At 40.1% G+C, this 26,613-nt stretch overlaps 1 protein-coding gene and 5 non-coding genes across 6 annotated transcripts; all 6 read left to right on the top strand.

Annotated features, from left to right (window-relative positions):
• Positions 1-1,233: 1,233 nt before the first annotated feature.
• On the top strand, positions 1,234-3,562 carry LOC119790394. The gene is made up of 2 exons (XM_038295937.1): positions 1,234-1,480; positions 1,969-3,562. The coding sequence occupies exons 1-2, from the start codon at positions 1,423-1,425 to the stop codon at positions 3,348-3,350; spliced, it is 1,440 nt and encodes a 479-aa protein (XP_038151865.1). The 5' UTR covers positions 1,234-1,422; the 3' UTR covers positions 3,351-3,562.
• Positions 3,563-16,386: 12,824 nt separating this feature from the next.
• trnaw-cca lies at positions 16,387-16,458 on the top strand. Its single transcript has one exon. It is a non-coding gene; the product is annotated as a tRNA-Trp (tRNA).
• Positions 16,459-18,348: 1,890 nt separating this feature from the next.
• On the top strand, positions 18,349-18,420 carry trnaw-cca. The gene has a single exon. It is a non-coding gene; the product is annotated as a tRNA-Trp (tRNA).
• A 677-nt stretch (positions 18,421-19,097) lies between these two features.
• On the top strand, positions 19,098-19,169 carry trnaw-cca. The gene has a single exon. It is a non-coding gene; the product is annotated as a tRNA-Trp (tRNA).
• Positions 19,170-19,848: 679 nt separating this feature from the next.
• trnaw-cca lies at positions 19,849-19,920 on the top strand. Its single transcript has one exon. It is a non-coding gene; the product is annotated as a tRNA-Trp (tRNA).
• Positions 19,921-20,588: 668 nt separating this feature from the next.
• On the top strand, positions 20,589-20,660 carry trnaw-cca. The gene has a single exon. It is a non-coding gene; the product is annotated as a tRNA-Trp (tRNA).
• The last annotated feature ends 5,953 nt before the right edge of the window (positions 20,661-26,613 follow it).

The following is a 26,613-nucleotide window of genomic DNA, read 5'->3' as shown; positions in this document are numbered from 1 at the left end:
CAAATCCCTCTGATGAAATGGTTTTTTACTGTACTGTTCTCTCTATGTGTTTTGCTCTTGCGTGAACACAGATAAACAGCCAGCCAAACTCCTTATTCAAGAGCCAGGAAGTGAGCGGCTTGCTCCTTTATTGTCTTCTTACAAAGTTAGCCAGCATTTCTGACTGCAATGAATTCGGTGTAAAACTAGAAAAGAAAGATACAAAAAAATGTCTTAAACAGCCATGTAAATATCAGTATTAACGTATCAAAGTATTAGCTGCTTAATATTAACTCAACAGGTATTCTCACAACAGGCTAGCACAGCAGCAAATTAGCAAATAAACACAACACACACTGCTGTCACACAAAATATCAATAAAAGATATCAACACTTCTTATCGAATCTATAAACAAGGAGTAACACTTACAACCATTGCTTTCTGAGAGATTAGCTGCATTTTTGTGGTCCTGAGACGATGTATACACGTTTTTTCTCCTGCTAACGTTTTTACTTCCTACTTCCGGTTCGGCAGATTTTCAAAATAAAAGCACCCGACAATACATAGAAAAATAAAGAACAGTATATTAACATTTCGAAGTTGTTTTTAAGTGTCTTTTAAACATATTAAACATATTCAGGGCAGAACACGGGCCATACACGGTCACGTCGAGAGGCTGCATGCGATGGGATGTGTGGGGTGGGAGGGTGAGCAGAACAATTCCGTTGCTCTTGGACATTTCTATTGCCTTAAGTGAGCTTTTAGATTACTCAGGATTAGCAGCATGGGACGATCAGGAGTGCAGGTAGTGTGCTGTATCAGGTGATCAAGGAACTCAGGCCAGATGTCTTCATTCATCCATCCGTTCTGGTGGCGGTACCTTATGCTCCTGGAGGTGCTCCTGTCATGAAGCAATCCTTAAACTTGACTCTGGGGAAGACAAACATGGGAGGTATGGCATTCCCAGCATTCTTTATGAATCTTAAAAGGCTTGACTTGTCAATATTTCTGTCCCTTGCAGCGGCTCTTAGAGACTTCTTTCCTTCCTTGACCTAAGCGGCTGCACTCTCCATCTCCTCGAGGGGTGTTTTGCCCCAGGTTGTCTTCCTGGTGTAATTCCTTGGCATGATGGCTTTTCTACAATGTTTATGACATTTAAAATAAAAATGTAACATTACATATTAATTAATATGTAATTAATAGTAATATTACATTACATATCGTCACCTTCTTAAAATAATCGAATAATTGACTTTTTTGCATAACTCATGTCCTCCCCCTGCTGGCCACCTATGGTGAAATGGCCAGAACCCTCAGTTGAATTAATCATGTGGTAAAACCCATTTATGATTTTTGCCTATGTCAAGAGATGTGACTTAGGCTGATTTATTTTGCTCAAGTTAAAATACAGTGTGACTTAGGCAATTTTCACACAGAGCTTCATGATGGATGATTCAGTCAGTGAACTTTTTGCACTGATTCAGAGTTCATCTAAAAATGGTAAGTATGTTTTTTTTAATAACTATGATAAGAAATTAAGGTCTTAATGATAAAGTACAGCCAATTAATATTCCACAGATAGTGTAGAATAGCTGTGTTATTATACTGTAGTTGATCTTCAACTGTGTCAGAAAAATGCAGTAGCTGACAATGCTAGCTAAAATACCATACATTATGCTAAAAATAGAAACTCTTCCAGAAATGTAAAGACTTGGTTTTCATTTGAAAGTGTTTTGATATGGATTTTTAGGGACATGAAACATAGTTGTATCAAGTATAAAGTATGTTTGAAGTATGTATAAAGTATCAGTAGAAGTGCTGCTATGGAGTATTGGAATTGTGTGCGTCTACTTCATACATCTCTGATGAATTTAAACATCAGTGTGTTACATAGTCTTAACACCCATCATAAAATATACCAAAAGTAAATTCTTTATTGTCATAACTGTATGGGCCGTAATAGTTAGGTATTTTCCTTTTTTTTGTAGATGATGCATTTGACAACTCCAATGCTAATCTACTCTCTGCTGCTGAAAACGATCTCAGCATTGGAGCCATAGAACTGTGTGCGGCAGAGCAAAACTTTGTTCTTGATGAAGATGTGTTAGGCTCACCCAGCTCTGTGCATGCTGAAGATTCAGACTATCACCCAAGCAACAGTGATGCATCCACTGATGAAGATTTAGACTCACCCAGCCCTATTCATGCTGAAGATTCGGACAAACCAAACAGTGAGGTGTCCTCTGACAATGAAAATGAAGGTGCTGACTGTTCAAAGAAAAGGAAGAGATACAAGAAGTCCAATCCAGAAACATGGAAGCAGAACCAGGCGAAACAAAAACGCCTCAGAGGCGCGTCATACATGGGCATAAGTGGCAAAGAAGTCAGTGCAAAGGCTATGGGTCCCCCGTGTTCTTCTAAGTTCTGCCAGCGAGCTTCAACTCGACAGTGCCAAGACATTACAGAGGAGCAGCGGCAATGGATATTTAGGAAAGTATGGGCGATGAAGACCTGGGAAGAAGGCAAAATATACATCACAATGCTGGTTTCAAAGGTGACCATCAAACAGAGGAGGGCGGTTGGGGAATCCCGCCGCAATGCAACTCTGTCATACCAACTGAAGATGGAAGATGGCAGAAGTGTGAAAGTGTGCAAGGCACTTTTTGCATCTACGGTTGGTCTCCCTTTCCGAATGATCTCAGATTGGATTACCAACCCCCATATCAACAATGATGAAGAAACTCGACCAATAAAATCTGGACCTAAAACTGGAAAACATGCAAAGCTTGGAAATGAGGAGAAAGATTTCCTTAACGGCTGGCTGAAGGACCTCCCAAAAGTTGATTCCCACTACTGTAGAAGCTCAGACAGCTACAAGAACAAGAGGTTCCTACACCCAGGGACAACCATTGCCCAACTCCACCGGTTATATCAAGAGGCAGCTGCAGCTTCAGGGGTGCGGGCAGCAGGAATACAGCATTTCTCATCTGTGTCCCATGAACAGAACTACTCTGTTTTTATTCCGCGAAAAGATCAGTGTGATGTGTGTGTGTCATTCAAGCATGGAAATATCAGCAAGAATGACTATGATTCACATATCCTTAAGAAAGAGGAAGCAAGGCAGGAGAAATTACTTGACAAAGAGTCTGCAAATGCAGAGAAATCTGTGTGGACAATGGACTTACAAGCTGTGTTGCTCTGTCCAAAAACCCAAGCCAGCAGCATGTACTACAAAACAAAACTCCAGGTGCATAACTTCACCCTCTTTGACTTGAGAACAAAGGAAGGCTACTGCTACATTTGGGATGAATCACAGGGTGACCTGAGCAGTGAGGTATTTGCTTGCCTGCAATACCACTTGAGAATGTGATCCAAGACCACCCGGGACTCAAGGAAATAGTTCTGTGGAGTGACGGTTGTGGATATCAGAACCGGAATGCATGTGTGGCAAATGCATTGTCGGAGCTGGCAAGGAAGTATCAGGTAGAAATAACACAGAAGTACCTGGTCGCAGGGCACACGCAGATGGAGTGTGACAGCATGCACAGCACAATAGAAAGAAAGATGGTCACTGATGTCTTCTCCCCGTCTTACCTCATGGATAAGAGTGAAGAAAAGGAAGTGGAGAGGACAGGAGGGTGAAAAAGAGGAAAGGATGAGGAAAGAAGAGAGAGGAGAGGGGGATGAAGAGGAGAGGAAAATGAAGAGGAGGAGGAGAGAAAAGAGGAGGATGTAGGAGAGGAGAGGAGAGAAGAGAGGAAAGGTGAGGAGAGGAGAGGCGAGGAGATGAGGACAGAAGAGGAGAGGAGATGAGAGGAGGAGAGTGGAGAGGGGGATGAAGTGGAGAGGAGAGGAAAATGAAGAGGAGGAGAAGAGAAAAGAGGAGGATGTAGGAGATGAGAGGCGGGGAGATGAGAGGACAGGAGAGGAGGAGAGTGGAGGGGAGAGAAGAGGAGGAAGAAGAAAGGGAAAATGTTGTTTCTTGACTTTGTTTCTCCAAACACCAACCCCAACTGACTTTGTTTCTGCTAACAAATTCCTAATTAAAGTTTTGTTCCTTGCATGTTGTTGTCAAGCCTCATTCATTTTTCTTATGACCTTTGCCATCATTAGATATCATTTTAGTTTTGGAATGCCTATTTTAGTAGACAGTAAACAGTAACAGTTAACAGTAATAAACAGTAACACACTACGTCACACATCATTTAGGCCTGTACAAAGGAAAGCGTTAGTTTTGCCTATGTCATCAAAGGTGTGGTCCAAAAAATGCCTAAGTCATTTATTTAATCTTAGTCATTATGAAATAAAAAAAGTGTTCTTATTATGTCAAACATCATCCTTTGATACATACTTACAGACTTAAATTATTATTTTATGTGATCATTTAAATTTCTGGGGGAATATTTTGTGTTTCCTGGAAAACCTGGAAAAATGACTTATGCGATTATTTTAAGAAGGTGACGATATGCAATGTAATATTACATTAAAATATGTTTACAACTAAACTTAAAGGTACACTATGCAACCGGTGTTGATTTTCCAGTGAGGCTCCCTCCAGAGGGCGAAAGTAAAAGTGCACTGTCGTAAATATGCACAGCTGTTCTCCTGGTTTCTCCGTCAAGCCAGGCGCGGTTGTTTTGAGCTTAGCAGCGAATGACTAACGCTGCGTTCACACTGGACGTAGCTGGCGCGACAGAAGCAGCGAGTTTACATGCAAAGTCAATGGTTGACGCGCGTCAAGGCGTTGCAAAAGGTCCCGCGCACCAGGCGCAGCACGTCTGAGCAGCTGAAGCAGCGCATCGGGTGCGTTTAACGCAGGGAGAGAGACACAGCGCTGATGATCACTCCTCTTAAACAGTTTATTGACGCCTAAATTAACTGAAAATGCAGAAATCTGCCGGCAGAATATGCAGTTTGGATTATTTAGATGAAAAACACCTACCAGCTGCCGCGGTGAACCGCTGCTGATGAAGGGATCCATACTGCCGGCGCACCGCTGGTATGTGGGGGTCTGAGCGGCTCCGACAGAAAAAATATTGAAGGCAGGATAATAATCTGAATGAACTGACTGCACTGATTACGTTTTCAGGTGTATTTTCTCACTTAAACACATATTAAAACTACTTTATTCCCACTGATCACAGCAAATATAGCTGCAAGGCAGAGAAAGGATAGTGAAGCTCCGCCCAACGCGCCTCAGACACACTTTTGCACCGCGCAGCCAGAGCAGCAAAGCTGCTTCAGCCACGCGTCAGAACTAACTGGTACAAGCAGCAAAAATGAAGCAGCAGACGCGATTTTGCTGCTTTTGCTGCGTGAACGTAGCATAACTGCACAAAGATCGCCACTGTGCTAGCAACGAGAATGCTTTTAACTGGGGGCGTGTAGCAGTTCTCGCCGTAAAGCAAGACTGACTCTCACGAGACTTCTGAGCCTGTGAGTGCGGGTCTGTGCTCTTGCAGTTGCAAGTGCAGTATTTCCCCCACAGACCACCAGGGCGGCCGAGAATACCTTTGTTCAACCTGAAATGACTCATTTAGTCATCCATAACGTTATGGAACACATTAATTAACTGAAAAATATTGCATAGTGTCCCTTTAACCTGTGCCTCATGGTGGGGGTAAACTAAGACACTGTATCACTTTACCCCACAGCATTTGTCTCAATTTACCCCACCTCCACCATTTTTGAAAAAACGACCTTTCTTTGCAATTCAGGCTAACCTTCAGCTAGCATCATCACATGGTTTAATATGTTGGTAGTTCATCAACAGGTACAATATAAGTTTTTCTACTTGAATCAGTTTGCTTTGGCACAACGGTTGATTAAGTTGACAGCAAGAAAATTTACTTTTACATGCAAAAAAAAACATTTTGTTGGAAAAAACATGCTTACCTCAGCAAAATGAGCTTCTCTCCTTTATGGCAAAGGGGAAATGGGAGGAGCTTGGAAACAAAATGGTCACATGGGCACAAATGTGTTCTGTTGCCTAGATACAGGGGTTGTCTCATATTACCCAGTGTCTCACTTTACCTCGCTCTCCCCTAGCTTTGGATTGGCTGGTGTTAGCTTTGGATTGGCTAGTGTTAGCTTTGGATTGGCTGGTCTTAGTTTTGGATTGGCTAGTGTTAGCTTTGGATTGCTAGTGTTAGCTTTGGATTGGCTGGTGTTAGCTTTGGATTGGCGAGTGTTAGCATTTGATTGGTGAGTGTTAGCTTTGGATTGGCCACTGTTAGCTTTGGATAGACTGGTGTTACCTTTGGATAGGCTGGTGTTAGCTTTGGATTGGCAGCTATTAGCTTTGGATAGGCTGCTGTTAGCTTTGGATAGGCTGCTGTCAGTTTTGGATAGGCTGGTGTTAGCTTTGGATAGGCTGGTGTTAGCTTTGGATTGGCGAGTGTTAGCATTTGATTGGGCAGTTTTAGCTTTGGATAGGCTGCTGTTAGCTTTGGATAGGCTGCTGTCAGTTTTGGATAGGCTGGTGTTAGCTCTTGTTAGGCTGGTGTTAGCTTTGGATTGGCGAGTGTTAGCATTTGATTGGCAAGTGTTAGCTTTGGAAAGGCTGGTGTTAGCTCTCGTTAGGCTGGTTTTAGCTTTGGGTAGGCTGCTGTTAGCAATGGATGGGCTGGTGTTAGCATTAGATTGCATGCCTGGGGAACGTAATCTATTCAAGAACCAAGAGCCTCAGACTTGGAGGGGGACCTCCATCATCTCAGCTGCATGATGTAGGTCTGAGCAATTTAGTGATACTGGATTGAATATGCAGAACATGAAATCGTGCAGCAATTTTATTGTTATATTAAAGATACACCATTTCTGTTGCTTCAAATCCAACTCGTTGATATTTATTGTAAAATTCCATTCCACCAGAATTTAAATGCTTAACATTCATAGTATGGCTAGGAGGATTTTGGTAGAAATAAAGAAGAACATTCAGAAAAAGTCCTTGTTTAAAGATATAGAATAAATGTAATTACATCTTAACCTTTTCAGGAAAATACAGCTTATGCTTTAATGGTAAGTTACTGACATTGGGAGGGAAATATGGTAGGACAGATGGAAAACAGGGGCAGAAAGAGCTGCATTCTGTCTCAGCAGCCCATATTTGATCACTGTGATCCCAGTATGGCTCTGATTGATGGGATAATTATAAATATGGCTTAGAGATATTTTAATAAGGCTGCTTCAGTGATACTCAGCGAAAACATTTCACTGAACACAGGACACTGTGATGCACCAATAGCGGCCTTGGTTTCAAATGTGCAGGAGCTTTATCATCAATGCTTTACCACCCTCACCCTCTAACCATAAAGCTTAGAGGGTGAAAGAAACTTCAACTTCATCAACTTTTTTAAATGCAGAGGGTTCAAAATAAGAGTTCCGGTTTATATCCAACCATTTTTTAAAAAGGAGGATGACAGGGAATGCATAGTTGGGTGTTTTTATTTCTGCAGCCAGAGTCCAGAATGTTCCAAGCATTTCACCTTAACATAGTTTGGCATTTCCACAACGACTGGTGTTCCACTGAGACATTTAATGTCAAAACATGCACATATGGTGCACATTGTTGGCTTGTCTGTTTTCATGCTCTGTCATCATGTTTGTTTGACTTTAAGAAGAAATAAAAACAAAAAAAGACTGAAATCAGCTGAACAAACAGTATGGCTCGTGAGGAAATCTACATAAATCTGCTTTTTGTGAACCAAAAAAAATGTTCTTAGCAGGTGAAGAGTGTGACTAAGGTCCAAAATGTATAAGATTGGATCAACATCATATTTGCCATCAACAGTTGACCCCCTGTATATTTCAGATGGTTTGCTTAAAATAATGGATTTTCCCAAATGTCACACAGCCAGGCAGATGAGCTCCGAGCCAGCTCCCATGTCAGAGGATGTAGAGAACACATCCAGCCAGTCAGTCAGAGAAACAGGACTACACTGAAAAACAGGCTGATCTCCACCATCTATAAACAAAGGTGTTGATGGCAGCAGCACAGCTGATATTTCTCTCGAAGATGGAGTCACAGCCAAACAGGAACAGACCAGATGAAGCTACTATGAGAAAAAGCAGAGAGAGCAGAACGTTAGAGATTGAACTAACAGATTCTGCAGAGTGGGAGAATAGAGATAGAATGCAGCAGAATAATGAAAAAGATGTTCCCATGTCCTCCAGAAGTCTAAACCTATAGCAGCATAAGGAGGCTGCTACTGTAAGTTGGGCATTTGTTCTCCTCATTGGGTCACGTAATCTAGTAGGTTTATAATATCAGATGTATTAATCTTTTAGTTGGTGTCATATGCGGGTGTGTTTGTGCAAGTTACATTCAAAGAACTGTGTAACACCCCTAATGAAACATTTCCACTGGCTCCATAAAGCAGCAATCCACTTTAAAATCCTCACTGCGCACACTGTAAATATTTCTATCATATGGCAGTCTTCTGTACAGTGGTAATACATTAAAAAATGTTCATTAAATTTTTTCTCTTAGACATTGGAGAGGTGCATTTAAATGTTATAGAGCTAAACATGTTAAATTGGTGAGTAGTAGTAGTGTAAGTTTTTAACCTGTCAAGTTTTTTTTAGATTTTTAAAAATACAATTTATATTTTTCCAAGCACACAACAGTTTAAAGCAAAGTTTAGTTTGAAAAGAATGTGCAGGAAGGATTGAAAAGCATGTTAACACGGTAATGTAGGCTTGAGTTCATTATCTGACACATGCATATACACACCAGGAACCTGGAAACTTAAATAATAATGAATTACAAAAAAACAAATAAAAAACGAACATGTTTCATTGATATATATACAACAATGAATATTAGGAACTATATTTATCAAACACTATACTGGGCAAGTAAAAATTATTTCTGGGCTAATGAAATGTGAAAGTCACTTGCACGAAGGCCAAAATCCTTAAGGTCAACCCCTGAACCAGTTAGCAACTTAGTGCTAGTAGGTTCCCAATGGGAAATTCCATTGGGACCAAGTAGCACTAAATTGGTGACTTAGAAACGACACTGTCAAGGAACGCTATGGACAGAGGAAACATGCAAGAGGAGGAGAGTTTAGTGTCGCAGGTCGTGGATGAGTTTTCTCTGTCATACATTTTTTATTTAGAGGAAAGCTGAGATGAAGGTGTTGTGGAAGAGGAATTTTGGGACAATATCGTCTGATAAAGAATACATTTCTATAAATGTTTAAGCCAGAATGATTTGACATTTAAAAATTATTTCCCTACGACTTTAAGTTAACCTATGATGAAAAGCACGACCTCTCCTATCATTCTGTGAACTTATTAATGATCTTATTAATACTTTCCAACATAAATACTTCTGGTATTTAAAAAACATGAACAGTTTTATCTTTAACTGTTAGACTGTTGAAGGTGTGAGCGAGATGGTGACTCTGCAGCAGCCCTCTCCTCCCTGCTAAATGGTGCTGCTAAACACAGCAATAGTGAGGAAATGAGGTTCTGCTGAGAGCAATTAGATCGTTCACTGAACAGGTGGTGCTGCATTCATTAGCACACTCTAGTGCAGAGTGACACTGTGTGTTAGTGAGTGGACGCAGTCATATTCCCCAACAACCATTTATTTCTACGCTGTGACTCTTAGTAGTTGTAGTTTCAACATTTGCCTTCCTGTGTATTTTTTCTTGTTTATTTACTTCATAGCATTAGTGCTTGTTTACACACTAGTTAGCAACCCGTGCCCTGTTACAACAGTGCAAAAAAAAACATGTGTATATTTGTTGGTGATTTATAATTTAGTGTCCCTTTTGCACCAGCATGGGGGAAACCCCAGGAGACATGTCTCCTGCATGTTGAATAGAAAGCAGCTGCCTCCTCTAATGCCATCAGCTTAACATTAATAACCATGAGAAGAACATCAAACATCATGTTTACATAAATTCTACGCTGTAGTCGGCTTGAATTGATCAGTCAGGTCTGTTTTGAAGTCTTTTAGATATAAACGCGCCATGTTTAATAGAAATAAAGAAATTCAGTTGTAATTATTCAAATCTTGAGTTTTTAGTTTAATTGGAAATCATGCTGGAGACTGAAAACTTTACAGAAAACTTGTTTTTATACTGGAATTTAATTAACTGCATTTATTTTCTTATAGACTACCTAAAGAAAATTTGTGGTGATGGATTTTATTTAGGGCGTCCGATTATTCAATTGGTTTAAATAAAAAAACATACAACAAACTCAAACATGAGTCCCTTCCCTCATTTCTCTATAGAACTTCCACCAGTCATAACAATAGTTTTGAGACAGAGCGGTAAGATTTTTCTCCAGTGTTTTCTAACCAGAGACAGAAAAAAATGGAAGGTTCCAATGAAACAGAGGAAGGTTCTTTCCTTAACCAAACCGTTATTCTGTCTCTTCTGGCTCACTAAATTAAATGCATTTGTTTTCATGGTAAATTAAAATTAACATTTTCCTTCATAAAATATATTAAAAGCTTTAAAACTGGTTAAGAACGAACCTGCATCTTCTGTCTAGTGTAATATAATAATATGGGTTCATTTAATTTAGTGAGCCACCGCTGCCCAGGGTAGATCTGCTGACATCAGTTCTTACATCCAATAGAAAAAAAGCTATTAAACCAGATGCAGTAACCCCTTTTAGACCTGAGGAGGGCGCCACAGAGGCAACTCTAGGAACAGATGAACAGTAAATTGTCAAAATAATGTCTTGGATATGTAGACAGTTCTATAAAATAGTATAATTATAGTTTATTAGAACAAAAAAAAAGTTGATTTAAGGGTGAGTCGTCCTTTAAGTTTTTTGGTTTCAATGTGAAAAATAGAATGTTTCTTTTTTTATTTTAAAGTGACATATTGCTATATGAGAGAACTGCTGACTGACTTTCATTAAAAGGACCCAAATCCTCCTGATTCCTTCTTTATTTGCACTTTTAAAAAGTCCAGTTTTTGGTAAAACCATTGCTGAAATTTAATCTGCTGTGCTGCTAAACTCAGTTTGGGATTTAGTCCCAATCAGAACCCTTTAATCTAATTATTTAAAAAGAAGAACGAAAAACATTTTATCAACTACATTTAGAATAGAGAAAAGCAAATATGTGTGATAGCAGAAATGAGAGCATATTAACTTTAACTAAAAATAACCTGAAAAAGAATAAATCATAAACGCAGTCAGCTCACCCAGAGCTTCAGGCTTGAGACAGGTTTCCTGTGAGGCACAAACAAAGGAGAGTTATAATCAGATCTCTCACCAGAGAAAACTAAGATTCTTTCAGATACAGAGGCTCAGGTTGCTAACCAAACTAAGATTAACACTGCAGCGTGGAAGCAAGGTCTGGCAGGTGTTTATAAAGGGAAGGTCTCCTAATGAGTAGATGCGTCTCAGGTGTGCTGGAAGACTCTAGCCCTAGGAGACCCACGGCGCACTCTGCTGGAGACAGAAGGTAATTTCCAGATCCCAACAGAAACTCCAGTCCTAAACAGAAAAAAACAACAAAGAGCAGAAGAGGATCCTCGGCGCCCTCTGGTGGGCAAGCCTGAGGATCCCAACACACTGGAAGTGCTGCCAGTTGCTTTCAGAAGGTGATTAGAGGGATTTTAAAAGATAGCGCGAAAGTAGCTCAGTGGCAAAAGTGTTTCTGGTGCCTTAAATCTAGAAGTTATAGGTCTAGGGCCCCTATTAACAGAAAGTTAACCAGAGGTGCTTTAAGCCTCTTGATGAATAACTTTTTAGTTCTGTCTGCGGCAGCAACAAGCCTTTCTAAAAAATCATATAAAAAGTTCAATTCAATATTACTGTTAGTAATTGATATTGATCATAATTATGGCCAAGATGAATTTACATGGAGAGCATTAAAAAATTTACTATTTTTTCCGCTTTTGTTTTCTTTCCTTTATTTCAAGAAAAAATAGGAAAAAAAATACAACTATTTTCTTACATTTTAATACATTAAGTTTAGACAGAGTATCTATGCAGGATAATGGATGAAAACCAAAGTCTGAGTAATAGATCAAACTGGATACAGAAGTCACATGGGCGAAACATCACACAGCATGAAAGGCAGAAATCCCAATAAACTAAATCCTTCCCAAAGGTAAAAAGAGGGAATTCATGAAGTCGATTGAGTGGAAAACATTGAACTGATTTTGATGCATTGGGGTCTCAGTTACTCTGTGAGATTTATGATCTGCTGAAAGGTTAAGAACAAACTCGCTGCATTCGTCTTTGAACCGTTCAGTCACTCTTACACCAGGCTCACCTTGAAAGCACCAACATAAGCAAATGACTGTGATATAACCTTGTTACCTCCTCCCTCTCCAGCCTTTTTAAACCAAAATGAAGAGAAATGGGACGAGCCATGCCCTACCTGGCAGTGGTAGCCGCCATCCTCGCTCTGTAATGTCAGGAATTTACAGTGAAGGCTGTGATAAAGCTCTTACAACCCTGAAGGTGCAGCTTGCCATGTTGGTGATGGATGTCAGCAAGAGTGGCAAGGCTCATTCAGCTTGACTTGAATTCAAACAACAAACTGCTGCGGTAGTAAAAGGTTTCTAGAGGTGAATGGATTCTGGTGAAGATCAGAGATGCTGCAGCTGGTCCTGTAAGTTACTAAAGCCCCTGTCACACCTTAAAGATTTAGACCAGCGTGTGCCTGATGTACGGAAAATCTGGAGAAAACGCTGGCATACGTTGGATAAGTTATGAGCACGGTGAAGTACGCTGAAACATGCTGACATACATCGACATACAGCATGCTCTTATTTCCCTAAGTATGCCAGCGTATGCCATATGTGGGCCATAAGTTACAGGTTAGTTGTCTGATCATTGACATAACTTAAGTGTACGTTATTTATATGTCATGGCGTCAAGCTTATCCAAAACCTATGAGTAACTTGTGCATAACTTAGGCGTAACTTATCAAGGTCCGACATATATCAACATATCTGACGTGTTCCAGATGGCCGCTGAACGTGTTTCTAACTTCCAGCTAGTGTATAATGGCGTATTGGCAGAACAATCAGTTCTCCTCCAGACTTCATCCTCATCATAGGGTGAACCAGAAGCTGAGTGTGATGGATCCTCCCTGCGTTCACGCCCAAGAACAACACACTTCCTAGCAGACATGATGCAGAATCTGCTATGAGTGCGTACCTTCTTTCTTTCTTTTTTATTTATTTATTCATTTTTTGTGCGAGCAGTAAACAGCAGCAAGTTTAATACCGCGATCAAAGAAATCTTTTTATGCAAGCCGTGTTCCTCTGGGCACTTTGCTGCCCCCCTCAGGACACTGGCTTGTGACATTTCATGGGCATTACGGTGCCGTGTGTTATGCATAAGCTAGCCTGTAGGTGGACATAAGTTCTGGACTCGATACACAGTAAATTTTGAAGTGTTAAAGGAACACTTTAAAGCTACAGTGTGTAATAATTACAGGGATATAGTCAGAAATGTAATATATTATACATAACTATGTTATTTATCATCATCTACGAGCTCAGCCTCTTAACCTTAATATTTGCGTTGCCTTAGAATTCGTTATTTATAATTACATAGGAGCGGGTCTTGCAGCCACGGAGGCAGACATCTTTGCGCTACGGCAGAGCAGAGCCAACAAACTAGCGATTACGAGATCGCCCATTACGCTCGAAAGTAACTACGGCAAGTTGAGAGAGATGAACAGAGACGGTACTGAAATCTATACCCTACACAGACTAATGAAATACTATCTGTAAAATTATCTATCTAAATAAATCTCATCACTTGAGAAGGTAGGTGATGCGGACGTCGTGGAAGACATTTTGTCCCGTAACGCTCGCCGTACTGTTGGGGGGGGGGGAAGCGGTGGGGGGGAGATGTTCATGTTGCTGCGGTCTGCAGTCTGGATGTTAGATGTCGCTGAAAATTACACACTGTAGCTTTAAGAGTGCATTTGGTCACACTTGGAATTAGTGTTAAATTAGAACTCTGCGTAGGGTATATTTTACTCCAGTTGTTGTTATAATAACTCTAAAAGACTCAATGAACTTTGACACTGCATATTGAACCCTGTGGAATTTACTGTGTATGAATACTCTATGTATACGCCCAACATTAAAATATACATAGAAAGTTCCGCCCAATGCTGGCTAAATCAGCAAGGGGTGACAGGGTCCTCCTTTACCTGTTGGTTCTCTTAATCAGAGAGCTAACAGGTGCTTCTGTCCTTGTGTTCAGAAGGTAGGAGCATTAAACTATTGTATGCTGAGGTGGCTACATGCCAGCAGACTGCCTGCTATTGAGACGTCACACTGGCCCTGTAAATTTTCTTCCATTATTGCAGTGGTTCCCAGTTCCAGCACCCCGATTCAAAAGAGCGCTCCTACTCTGCAATCAAGAGCTGCAGAAACCTCTTAATCATCAGTTCTTTCCTGGTGTGATGAAATAAGGAGACATGCAGGACGAGGGTCCCTGAGGACCAGGGTTGGGAACCACTGCTTTATTGTTTCAAGCAAAGAATTAATTCTGTAGACCTAATCCAGAGATGAAACTTTGACTAAAATGTAATCAAAGAAAAAAAAAAGAATTTCAGAGAAACATTGCTGTTTTCTCATGTTAAATATTTTCAAAGTATTAAACTTTTTTTCTTCTTGTTCCTAAATCTTTTCTGATTGCGTTTCCAGATCACATCCTCTTCACCTTTCCTCTAGACCAGGCATGTCTAAAGTTGGCCGCAGTTGTCCTGCATATTAAAGCACAGCTGATTTCAATTAATAGCTGATTAACAGACTTTAGCTGAGCTGCAATCATCAGAAACAGTTGTGCTTTATTCTGCTTGAAGAGATTTTGATCTGGAAAACTTAACTAGAAAAAAATTGTAATTCGAAACCCATGAAGAGATTTCCAAAGATAAAACTGAAAAATATAAAAAGACATAAAAAAAACCTATAAAATATATAAAATGATAATTTACATAAACGTGACTGAGTGGATGTGCTCTCTTCGTCCTCTGGCATGGGAGCTGCCTTGGAGCTCGTCTGCCTGGCTGTGTGTTTCCTGGACGGGGTCGCCTTTTACAGCTGCTTTTTGTATCTCTGCTTCTGTCGCCTTGAACCCCAGTCGGCCTCGGCAGATGGCCGCTCACACTGAGCCTGGTTCTGCTGGAGGTTTCTTCCTGTTAAAAGGGAGTTTTTCCTCTCCACTGCCGCTACAAGCATGCTTAGTGTTAGGGATTGTATTTGAGTCAATGAGTCAATTCAATCAACTGGTTTTCCTTAGATAGAAAACTTTGTATCAATTTGACTGTATGATCTGGTTGAACTGTAAAGTGCCTTGAGATGACATGTGTTGTGAATTTGGCACTATATAAATAAACTGAATTGAATGTAATCTGAAAAAACAGCAAAGTTTTTCTCAAATTCTCCTGTTAATCAAGAAGTGGAAAAATTAAATTAAATGCATTTGTTCTTGAATTGAGGAGATAAAAGAGATATTTTGCCAATGGAACAAGACAATTTAGATTTAAATTAAGAAAACACAATTGCATTGTCTTATTTCAAGTGCATATTATTGAATTATCTTATTTCAAGAGTAAAAATCCTTATTCCATTGGCAAACTATCTGATTTATCTATTCAAATCAAGGGTAAATACACTTAATTTAAGACATTTTTACTTATTTCTAAATCTTTTCTTCATTCTGGATTTCAGTTTTATTTTCAAGCTTCCGTTTCCAAAATGCGATCTTTGCTTAAAACAATAATAACATAATTCATTCCGTATCACTATAGTGACCAGACGTCCCGACTTGCTCAGGACTGAGCCGCATGGTTCCCCTCTGTCCTGATGTTCCCCACTTTGAAATAATGTTCCACATTTAACTTAAGTAAATCACGCTTTTCCGAAAAATAAAGTTTTACTCACAAAAGCACGGCAGCTATTGTCTGAAATATCAAATGTCCATGTGATGACCAACCTGCGCACCATGCTCTGAAAATAAAACAGCAGAAAAAACATAAAAGAGCGTCTGACTCCAGATCAGAAGGCCGCGTGTTCAAATAACGCCAGAGTCATTGTACATGGCTTGTTTAAAGGAATCATTTTCTAAAAAAAAACAAGGGCTTGTTGGGCTATTGTATACAGCCTTGAACTCTATGCTATTCATGAAATCTTTAATCGTAAAAGCTTCCTGGATGGGAAACGAAATGTCTTCGAACTTGGAAACAAAGTCCAGTAGATTGTTTTTAACTTTTTTTGATTAGCAACCAGATATACTGGAGAAGGCAATTGGATTCTTCTGTCTTGTAAATGAGGAAATCAATATCAGGAATACACTTTGGCTTGCTGCACATGGATCAGGTATTTCATTTTAACCATCTAGTGTGTCATGTCTTTTGTCTGCAAAATATGTTCTTGTGATATGGGGTTGTCCTTTGTCAGGACTCTGTGGCGCAATGGTAGCGCGTCTGACTCCAGATCAGAAGGCTGCGTGTTCGAATCACGTCAGAGTCATTGTTCATGGCTTGTTTGAAGGAATCATTTTAAACTATTTGGCCTGAAGGCTGTGGCTTCATCCATGTGCAACTCACACATATGGCAAAAAGACCTTGCCTATTCATGCAGAATCGCTATTTTCTTTAATGACACCCCTTTCAGAGACATGTGAAACTACCACATGGCAAAAACACCTTGCATATTGAGCCAGGCCAACAATTCCCTTTAATGACCCCCTCCCCCTTTCAGAGACATAGACATGTATGGGGCTTTGCAGATTAACAAAAGAAGCAAAATGACCTCTGTTCCATGGGGTGGACACGTTCATCTGATTCAGTTTCCACATTTTCTAAAACAAAACAAGGGCTTGTTGGGCTGTTGTATACAGCCTTGAACTCTTTGCTATTATTGACATCTTGAATTGTAAAAGCTTCCTGGATGGGAAACAAAATGTCTTCGAACTTGGAAACAAAGTCCAGTAGATTGTTTTTAACTTTTTTTGATTGGCAACCAGATCTACTGAAGAAGGCAATTGGATTCTTCTGTCTTGTAAATGAGGAAATCAATATCAGGATTACACTTTGGCTTGCTACACATGGATCACGGTATTCTACACTCACCGGCCACTTTATTAGGTACACATGTCCAACTGCTCGTTAACACTTAATTTCTAAGCAGCCATTCACATGGCGGCAACTCAGTGCATTTAGGCATGTAGACATGGTCAAGACAATCTCCTGCAGTTCAAACCGAGCATCAGTATGGGGAAGAAAGGTGATTTGAGTGACTTTGAACGTGGCATGATTGTTGGTGCCAGAAGGGCTGGTCTGAGTATTTCAGAAACTGCTGATCTACTGGGATTTTCACGCACAACCATCTCTAGGGTTTATGGAGAATGGTCCGAAAAAGAAAAAACATCCAGTGAGCGGCAGTTCTGTGGGCGGAAATGCCTTGTTGATGCTAGAGGTCAGAGGAGAATGGCCAGACTGGTTCGAGCTGATAGAAGGGCAACAGTGACTCAAATAACCACCCGTTACAACCAAGGTGGGCGGAAGAGCATCTCTGAATGCACAGTACGTCGAACTTTGAGGCAGATGGGCTACAGCAGCAGAAGACCACACCGGGTGCCACTCCTTTCAGCTAAGAACAGGAAACTGAGGCTACAATTTGCACAAGCTCATCGAAATTGGACAATAGAAGATTGGAAAAACGTTGCCTGGTCTGATGAGTCTCGATTTCTACTGCGACATTCGGATGGTAGGGTCAGAATTTGGCGTCTACAACATGAAAGCATGGATCCATCCTGCCTTGTATCAACACTTCAGGCTGGTGGTGGTGGTGTCATGGTGTGGGGAATATTTTCTTGGCACTCTTTGGGCCCCTTGGTACCAATTGAGCATCGTTGCAATGCCACAGCCTACCTGAGTATTGTTGCTGACCATGTCCATCCCTTTATGACCACAATGTACCCAACTTCTGATGGCTACTTTCAGCAGGATAATGCGCCATGTCATAAAGCTGGAATAATCTCAGACTGTTTTCTTGAACATGACAATGAGTCACTGTACTCAAATGGCCTCCACAGTCACCAGATCTCAATCCAATAGAGCATCTTTGGGATGTGGTGGAACGGGAGATTCGCATCATGGATGTGCAGCCGACAAATCTGCGGCAACTGTGTGATGCCATCATGTTATTATGGACCAAACTCCCTGAGGAATGCTTCCAGCACCTTGTTGAATCTATGCCACGAAGAATCGAGGCAATTCTGAAGGCAAAAGGGGGTCCAACCCGTTACTAGCATGGGGTACCTAATAAAGTGGCCGGTGAGTGTATTTCAACTATCTAGTGTGTCATATCTTTTGTCTGCGAAAAATGTTCTTGTGATATGGGGTTGTCCTTTGTCAGGACTCTGTGGCGCAATGGTAGCGCGTCTGACTCCAGATCAGAAGGCTGCGTGTTCGAATCACGTCAGAGTCATTGTTCATGGCTTCTTTGAAGTAATGCTTTTAAAGTATTTGGGTTTAGGCTTCATCCATTTGCAACTCACACATATGGCAAAAAGACCTTGCCTATTCATGCAGAATCACAATTCCCTGTAATGACACCCCTTTCAGAGACATGTGAAACTACCACATGGCAAAAACACCTTGCATATTTAGCCAGTCCAACTATTCCCTTTAATGACCCCCCGCCCCCCCCCCCCCCCCCCCACCTTTCAGAGACATAGACATGTATGGGGCTTTGCAGGTTCACAAAAGAAGCCAAATGACCCCTGTTCCATGGGGTGGACACGTTCATCTGATTAAGTTTCCACATTTTCTAAAACAAACAAGGGCTTGTTGGGCTATTGTATACAGCCTTGAACTCTATGCTATTCATGAAATCTTGAATCGTAAAAGCATCCTGGATGGGAAACGAAATGTCTTCGAACTTGGAAACAAAGTCCAGTAGATTGTTTTTAACTTTTTTTGATTGGCAACCAGATCTACTGGAGAAGGCAATTGGATTCTTCTGTCTTGTAAATGAGGAAATCAATATCAGGAATACACTTTGGCTTGCGACACATGGATCAGGTATTTCATTTTAACCATCTAGTGTGTCATGTCTTTTGTCTGCAAAATATGTTCTTGTGATATGGGGTTGACCTTTGTCAGGACTCTGTGGCGCAATGGTAGCGCGTCTGACTCCAGATCAGAAGGCTGCGTGTTCGAATCACGTCAGAGTCATTGTTCATGGCTTCTTTGAAGTAATGCTTTTAAAGTATTTGGGTTTAGGCTTCATCCATTTGCAACTCACACATATGGCAAAAAGACCTTGCCTATTCATGCAGAATCACAATTCCCTGTAATGACACCCCTTTCAGAGACATGTGAAACTACCACATGGCAAAAACACCTTGCATATTTAGCCAGTCCAACTATTCCCTTTAATGACCCCCCGCCCCCCCCCCCCCCCCCCCACACCTTTCAGAGACATAGACATGTATGGGGCTTTGCAGGTTCACAAAAGAAGCCAAATGACCCCTGTTCCATGGGGTGGACACGTTCATCTGATTAAGTTTCCACATTTTCTAAAACAAACAAGGGCTTGTTGGGCTATTGTATACAGCCTTGAACTCTATGCTATTCATGAAATCTTGAATCGTAAAAGCATCCTGGATGGGAAACGAAATGTCTTCGAACTTGGAAACAAAGTCCAGTAGATTGTTTTTAACTTTTTTTGATTGGCAACCAGATCTACTGGAGAAGGCAATTGGATTCTTCTGTCTTGTAAATGAGGAAATCAATATCAGGAATACACTTTGGCTTGCGACACATGGATCAGGTATTTCATTTTAACCATCTAGTGTGTCATGTCTTTTGTCTGCAAAATATGTTCTTGTGATATGGGGTTGACCTTTGTCAGGACTCTGTGGCGCAATGGTAGCGCGTCTGACTCCAGATCAGAAGGCTGCGTGTTCGAATCACGTCAGAGTCATTGTTCATGGCTTGTTTGAAGGAATCCTTTTAAACTATTTGGCCTGAAGGCTGTGGCTTCATCCATGTGCAACTCACACATATGGCAAAAAGACCCTGCCTATTCATGCAGAATCACAATTTCCTTTAATGAAACCCCTTTCAGAGACATGTGAAACTACCACTTGGTAAAAGCACCTTGCATATTGAGCCATGCCAACAATTCCCTTTAATGACCCCCTCCCCCTTTCAGAGACATAGACATGTATGGGGCTTTGCAGGTTAACAATAGAAGCCAAATGACCTCTGTTCCATGTGGTGGACACGTTCATCTGATTCAGTTTCCACGTTTTCTAAAACAACACAAGGGCTTGTTGGGCTATTGTATACAGCCTTGAACTCTTTGCTATTCATGACATCTTGAATCGTAAAAGCTTCCTGGATGGGAAACAAAATCTCTTCGAACTTGGAAACAAAGTCCAGTGGATTGTTTTTAACTTCTTTTGATTGGCAAATAGATCTACTGAAGAAGGCAATTGGATTCTTCTGTCTTGTAAATGAGGAAATCAATATCAGGAATACACTTTGGCTTGCTGCACATGGATCACGGTATTCTATTTCAACTATCTAGTGTGTCATATCTTTTGTCTGCGAAAAATGTTGTTGTGATATGGGGTTGTCCTTTGTCAGGACTCTGTGGCGCAATGGTAGCGCGTCTGACTCCAGATCAGAAGGCTGCGTGTTCGAATCACGTCAGAGTCATTGTTCATGGCTTGCTTGATTGAGTTCTTTTGAACTATTTGGCCTTAAAGCTGTGCAAAAAGACCTATGCTCTGTTCGAATTCATGGGCTGTGTCCTTAGAAGGCCAGATTCGAAGGACGATTATGTCAAAGCGCAGCGCCGAGGTCTGGTTGGATTCCAAGACTCCTCGTCATGCAGCCTTAAAGCACAGCAGATTTCAATTGATAGCTGATTAACACACTTTAGCTGAGCTTTAATCATCAGAATCAGTTGTGCTTTATTCTGCTTGAAGAGATTTTGATCTGGAACAGTAAACTAGAAAAAAATGTAATTCGAAACCCATGCAGAAATTTCCAAAAATAAAACTGAGAAATATAAAAAGAAAAGAAAAAAAAACAATAAAATATACTAAAATAATAATTTACTGAAATGTAATCTGAAAAAACAGCAACGTTTTTCTGAAATTCTCTTTTTAATCAAGAAGTGCAAAAAATGGAATCTAGACAACTGATGTTTTTCTTCAATTAAGTTTATTTGTTCTCAAATTGAGGAGATAAAAGAGATATTTTGCCAATGGAACAAGACAATTTAGATTTAAACTAAGGAAACACAACTGCATTGTCTTATTTCAAGTGCATATTATTAAATTATCTCATTTCAAGTGTAAAAATCATCATTCCATTGGCAAACTATCTGATTTATCTATTCAAATCGAGGGTAAGTGCACTTAATTTAAGACATCTTTACTTATTTCTAAATCTTTTTCCATTCTGGATTTCAGTTTTATTTTCAAGCATCCAGGAACCTGGCTGGTTTATTTCGTCATTAAGAGATTTAACTTTGCAGTTTTCTTCAAAGTGGATGTTGTTTATTTTGCCACTGTTTGGAGAATCTCCTACATAAAGAGCCATCAAATGTTAACACCTATTAACTGGATGGTTCACACTAATGAGGAAGAGAAGACATGATTATCTTCTAGAGCGGTTATCGTTTGTAGTCCAGGGGTTTTCTAAGCAACCTAGAAATCTTCATTCTCCTCACTGATTAAACTTTTAAATCGAATTATATTTAGGGTGCTTCTGAAATATAACTTAAATACATTTCTCAACATTAACAATGTTGCTCTTTGTAATGTCCTCAGGTATATGCTGGGGGGAGGGGGGTGCGAGGGGGAATGAATTTAATGAATGTTCCAATTTGTACCATAAAAAACCCATTTAAAATAAAAATACATATAAAAAAAGATTTATTCAAAATTGAAGATGTATACATTTGTTTTCAAATAAATAAAGTAAATTAATGTATTTTTAGGGGGTTCGGTGCAGACAGGAAATGTAGAAGGTGAAACATGAGGAACAAGCATGATTTAAGAGAGGAGGGGAAACAGGAGGGAAATGAGTCTAACAGAAAGTATGGAAAGCCACAGTACCCAAAATTCTGGACATACACATTTTTCTGATGCTTGGACTGCTTGGAAAATCTGCTTAGAATTTAGACCGTAAGCGGGAAACACGACCCACAGGCATCTCTGTGCTTATGTTGTGGGAGCCTTCATGCTGTTAGTGAGAGATTTAATCAGGGTACTCGCATTAGAAGAGGTGTGCATAATTGCACAGGGCTTGATGAAAGTGCAGCACGTCTCTCAAATTAGACATTGCAGCTGGAACGGTCATAGCTTTCACGGCTCTTCCTGCCACATTCAGAACGAAAACTTCAGCTCAGATGTTCCCTATAAGCGTGTGAGTGACAGGCGGTGGTCAGGAGCAGCACCTGAGGAGAATCAGAGATAACGGTGGTTAACCTCTACCACACAACAAGATTGACGGGACGTCATTTGAACTTGTATTTCCTCACTGTACCATTTAAACTGCTGTTGATGTTCTTCATTATGAGAAGTAGTAATACTTAATCCTGATAGCATTTCCATCACATTAACATAATCATGGATCCATGTTATTACAGCCTCTGCAATCATCTTATAATGTATTTGAATAAATCTATAAGTGAAAAAACCTTTGGTTCATAGCTTGAACCTCATAATATAGAGATAATTATCTCTTACATTGTAAGATCAGAAGAAAATTAAATCAGAATATTTACCCAGTCATTATTTATACAATATGTTTATATTTAAAAAACACTTTCATCTGTTCAGATTGTCTGTGTAAATTATTTAAATTCAGTATGAATATTTTAGTTGTTTTGTTTTTACTTATTTGTTTTTTTCACAACATAATTTCCTTTTTTCACATTTATAGTAAAAACACATTAATTACCTTAAGGAGTCTCAATTATTTGAACACTACAGACCAGAGATGGGGACTCGAGTTTGTGACTCGTACTCGAGTCGCACTTAAGTCGCATATTTAATGACTTCAGACTCGACTTAGACTTGCATTTAAAGGACTTCAGACTCGACTGAGACTCGTGATTTCCGACTTGTGAACAATATTTTATTCCAGTGTAAAAACACTTATTCAAGTGTTTTTTGTTTTACTAACTTGACTGATCGCCGCTCGCCTTACCCGCACACAGAAGAAAACTCAAAGACCCCAACCGTGAAGCACTCAAGTTCAAGCGTTTTATTTATACAAAAAGCCACAGCAAAAGTGGCATAATAAAACTGTCATTTTCTTCTCCTGATAAAACCTAAAATTCAAGAGTTTTCCTTAAAAATCAGAGGCTGGAAGTTGGGCTCCGCTTGTTATGCTGCTTCTGGTGCGAGTGATCAGCCTGCAGCACCCACTGGCTGATCCACAGACTCTGCGGCGCTCCGGCACTGTTCCACTCCCTGGCGTGCCACACCCCTTTCCAGACCGATCCAGCTAAAAAGAGAAGCAAGGAGAACGCCAGCATCCACGCGCCTAAACCCCGTCGGAAGATATATTCCTGTTTATGCTTTAAGCGAGGGGGAGCGCTACTTACAGGCGAGGTTCCTCCTCTGCCCTAATGCTCCTTACTGGGCCATCTGTGCGCCCTCCTGGCGCACGGATCCCACCTGCATCTCCCCCAGCAGCGCGTCCGTCTCTTTCACCTGCAGATTCCGTTCTCCTTCTCCTTTCCTTCAGACTCCTTTTATGTCGGCTTTAATCAGCCCTTGCTCACACCTGAGCGCAGCAATTATGCAGCGTAATTAATGCACTCCGCCTTCTCAGACAACTACTTCAGTCCAGTGCGCATGGATTGTCACAAGGGAAAAACAAACCAAAACAAGCAACCCAACATGCAGGAAAACAATCGTATAAAAAAGAAACATCAAAACATGCAAAGCTCAAGAAGAAAATACAAAGAAAAACAAATCATATCTTCCTCTCCAAACATGCAAAGCATAAAACTAACATTTAAATTAAAGAAAACCATAAATCATATTTTTCCCTGTGCAACACACTGACGCAACAGTACGTGGACGGCAGGATTGTGATTGGTTTTTTTTTCCACAGTCCTCATTTTCAATAAAAGAGCAGACATTTACTGCTAAAACTAGAAAAAGTTGTAACCACAAATGTCAGGAAATACTGTAAGAAAATGCAAAATTTATCTGGAAAAAAATTTTGCGTGTGCCTTTTTTAATTGTATTTTTCATTTAGCAGTTCAAGATAATGATAATTCCATAGATATAATAGCGACCTTTAAGCTATACCGTCTCAGTGACGGAGATGAAAACACAAGGAGAAACAAGCAAGCACGAAAATTATTGCACTTTTTAAAATGAATCAAGTGATTAGAATTTTTTGTGCGATTAATTGATTATTGCGACAGGCCTTCTCAAGACTTGAGACTTGACTTGGACTTGAGCTCTCAAGACTTGAGACTTGACTTGGACTTGCAAAAAATTACTTGTGAACATGTCTGCTACAGACATTCGGCTCGGGACAACAGGCTTCATTAATTGACAAATGCACTAATTAGCACTTTATAAAACCTTAAAAGGTTTCTTACCTTTTAAACATATTTTGGGGATTTATAATCTGTAAATGTTATGTTATTTTCACATGTTTGTTACTGGTGAAGGTCTTTTACCTTTCTGGTGGATGAACCATGCCAGAATTAGCCCAAACTAATACTTTTTTCTTGCTCTTTTTATCTACTAGCTTGTGAGCTTAAGAAACTAAAGATTTCATTTGTAGTTTTATATATTTATGTTTGTATATATTTATGCTTCTGAAATTGTCTTTATATTGTTCTTTTATTATTTTTAGGAGGAAAAAAAAAATTGCTTATCTGCTGTAGCTACCAGATCTGCTCGGGGTCCTGCTTCATGCTAATGATGTTACGCGACATGACTGGCTGAACGTTGCCAAATGATGTAGAAGATTGTGGTTACCTAGACGATAATGACATCACGCAGCATCCATGTGCAGAGTCGGGAGCATCTGTGATGTTGCCGTGTCTAAAGACTGATGATGTTTTACCTGATTGATAAAAAAAACTGAAATAATCTGTTTATGGTGAATAAAATAACTTTTAGACCGTGATATAAAGGGGGAGAGCTGGGTAGCGATGTAGCTAGCTATGCTCAGTAGCTAACAGGTTAGCCTCTTTTAGCTCATTTAGTTAGCCATATAAAGCTACACTACTTTTAAATTCATGTTAACAACAACCGTTTGTTTCTACAAGCAGAATAACTGTTTTGTCTAAAATCTCAATGAAAGCCATTTTTTAAGATGTCCCATGTGTCCTTCCCTGCCCTTATGCTGCGTTCATACCAAACGCAGCAGGAGCAGCAAAAAGGCGTGTGCTGCTACATTTTTGATGCTTGTACCAGTTAATTCTGACGCGCAGCAGGAGCAGACCATCATATGCTGGTTGGAGATTGAAGATTTCTTTCTGAAACGGGTTGTGGTGTGATGACATCATTCTGATAAGGCTACGACTTTATTCTCATAATGTTCCGTCTTTATTCTCAAAACAAAAAATAAAAAAATCTCTAACTGGGCCCTAATACTCCGTCGTACCTCGGTGAGGAAAAGAAAGGATAAGAAATATATATTTTAATTGAGACAGTAGGACAGAAAGAGGCGGGAGGGCATCATTAGCAGGCTGGTTTTCTTAGGACAGGGAGCAGTCTGATATCAGAACATGTAAATGTGGGGAACTATTGCTTGGGCTTATTTATAAATATATATATATATTATTAGATTTAAAACAAAGCAACTGGTGCTAAGAACAACTATAATTTTTGTTGTTGTGTTAACAGCTTCCTATTTCTCCAAAACCTATAACAAAATAATTTTTTTTTATTTCCCATTTTGTCTGCAGGTGTAATTTAGATTATATCAAGGGATCCTAAAATATGCTTCAGGATTATCATGTTTCTGATCACACCTTCAGAACACATTGGGAATATGATCAAACTTCTGAGTAAATGTAATATAAAAATAGAGAATTAGCATTTTTCCTCACCATGACCCTGCTCAGATCTCCCTTTACTGTGGCGCTGGGATATCATTATCAGAGACAGGCAGACAGAAAAGCAAAGTAACTCAGAGGATGGAAGATCTGGAGGATTGTAATGCTCTAATAGTGTTTGTTCTGTGCCACACTCCCTCTCCTCCCTGTGTGCATGTCTAGAATCACAAAACCCCTCAGATATGATGCAAACCTAAATCTGCCATCAGTCTCTCAGCCTCTTATTTACTTTTAAAATCACACAGAGTATATTTATTCTTTACTTGCTTACTTTAACCCATACTCTCTTTTATCCTTGACCTCGGCACACGTGTGGAAGCAGCAGCTTCCGTTTACATGCTGGGGTTCATGGTGGATCACACATGAAACAAGCTGCTGCTGCTCCTGTCTCTCCAAGTGTGTCAGGTCTTTATGTGTGAATGACAGGAGACTGACCGAGACGCATGAGTCTGTTCACCGCGGCTCTACGGAGGGGCCGAGGAGATAAGATAAGGACAGCTCAGTGTTAAGTAATGAGGTGGTTTGTGTGAGACGAAGAGAACCAGAGGGAAACTTCAGCCTCTA

This window comes from Cyprinodon tularosa, unplaced genomic scaffold (assembly GCF_016077235.1).
Source record: "Cyprinodon tularosa strain WSP-4 unplaced genomic scaffold, ASM1607723v1 ctg363, whole genome shotgun sequence".
NCBI classification, from domain to species: Eukaryota; Metazoa; Chordata; class Actinopteri; order Cyprinodontiformes; family Cyprinodontidae; genus Cyprinodon; species Cyprinodon tularosa.
The sequence above is the reverse complement of the archived record's forward strand: the minus strand, read 5'-3'. Positions and strand labels throughout refer to the sequence as shown.

Bases quoted from the DNA above. Each gene is read 5' to 3' on its own strand.
- LOC119790394 (XM_038295937.1), top strand. From the start codon at position 1,423: ATGATGGATGATTCAGTCAGTGAACTTTTTGCACTGATTCAGAGTTCA. The intron at 1,481-1,968 runs GTAAGTATGTTT...TTTTTTTTGTAG, and splicing joins TCAGAGTTCATCTAAAAATG to ATGATGCATTTGACAACTCC.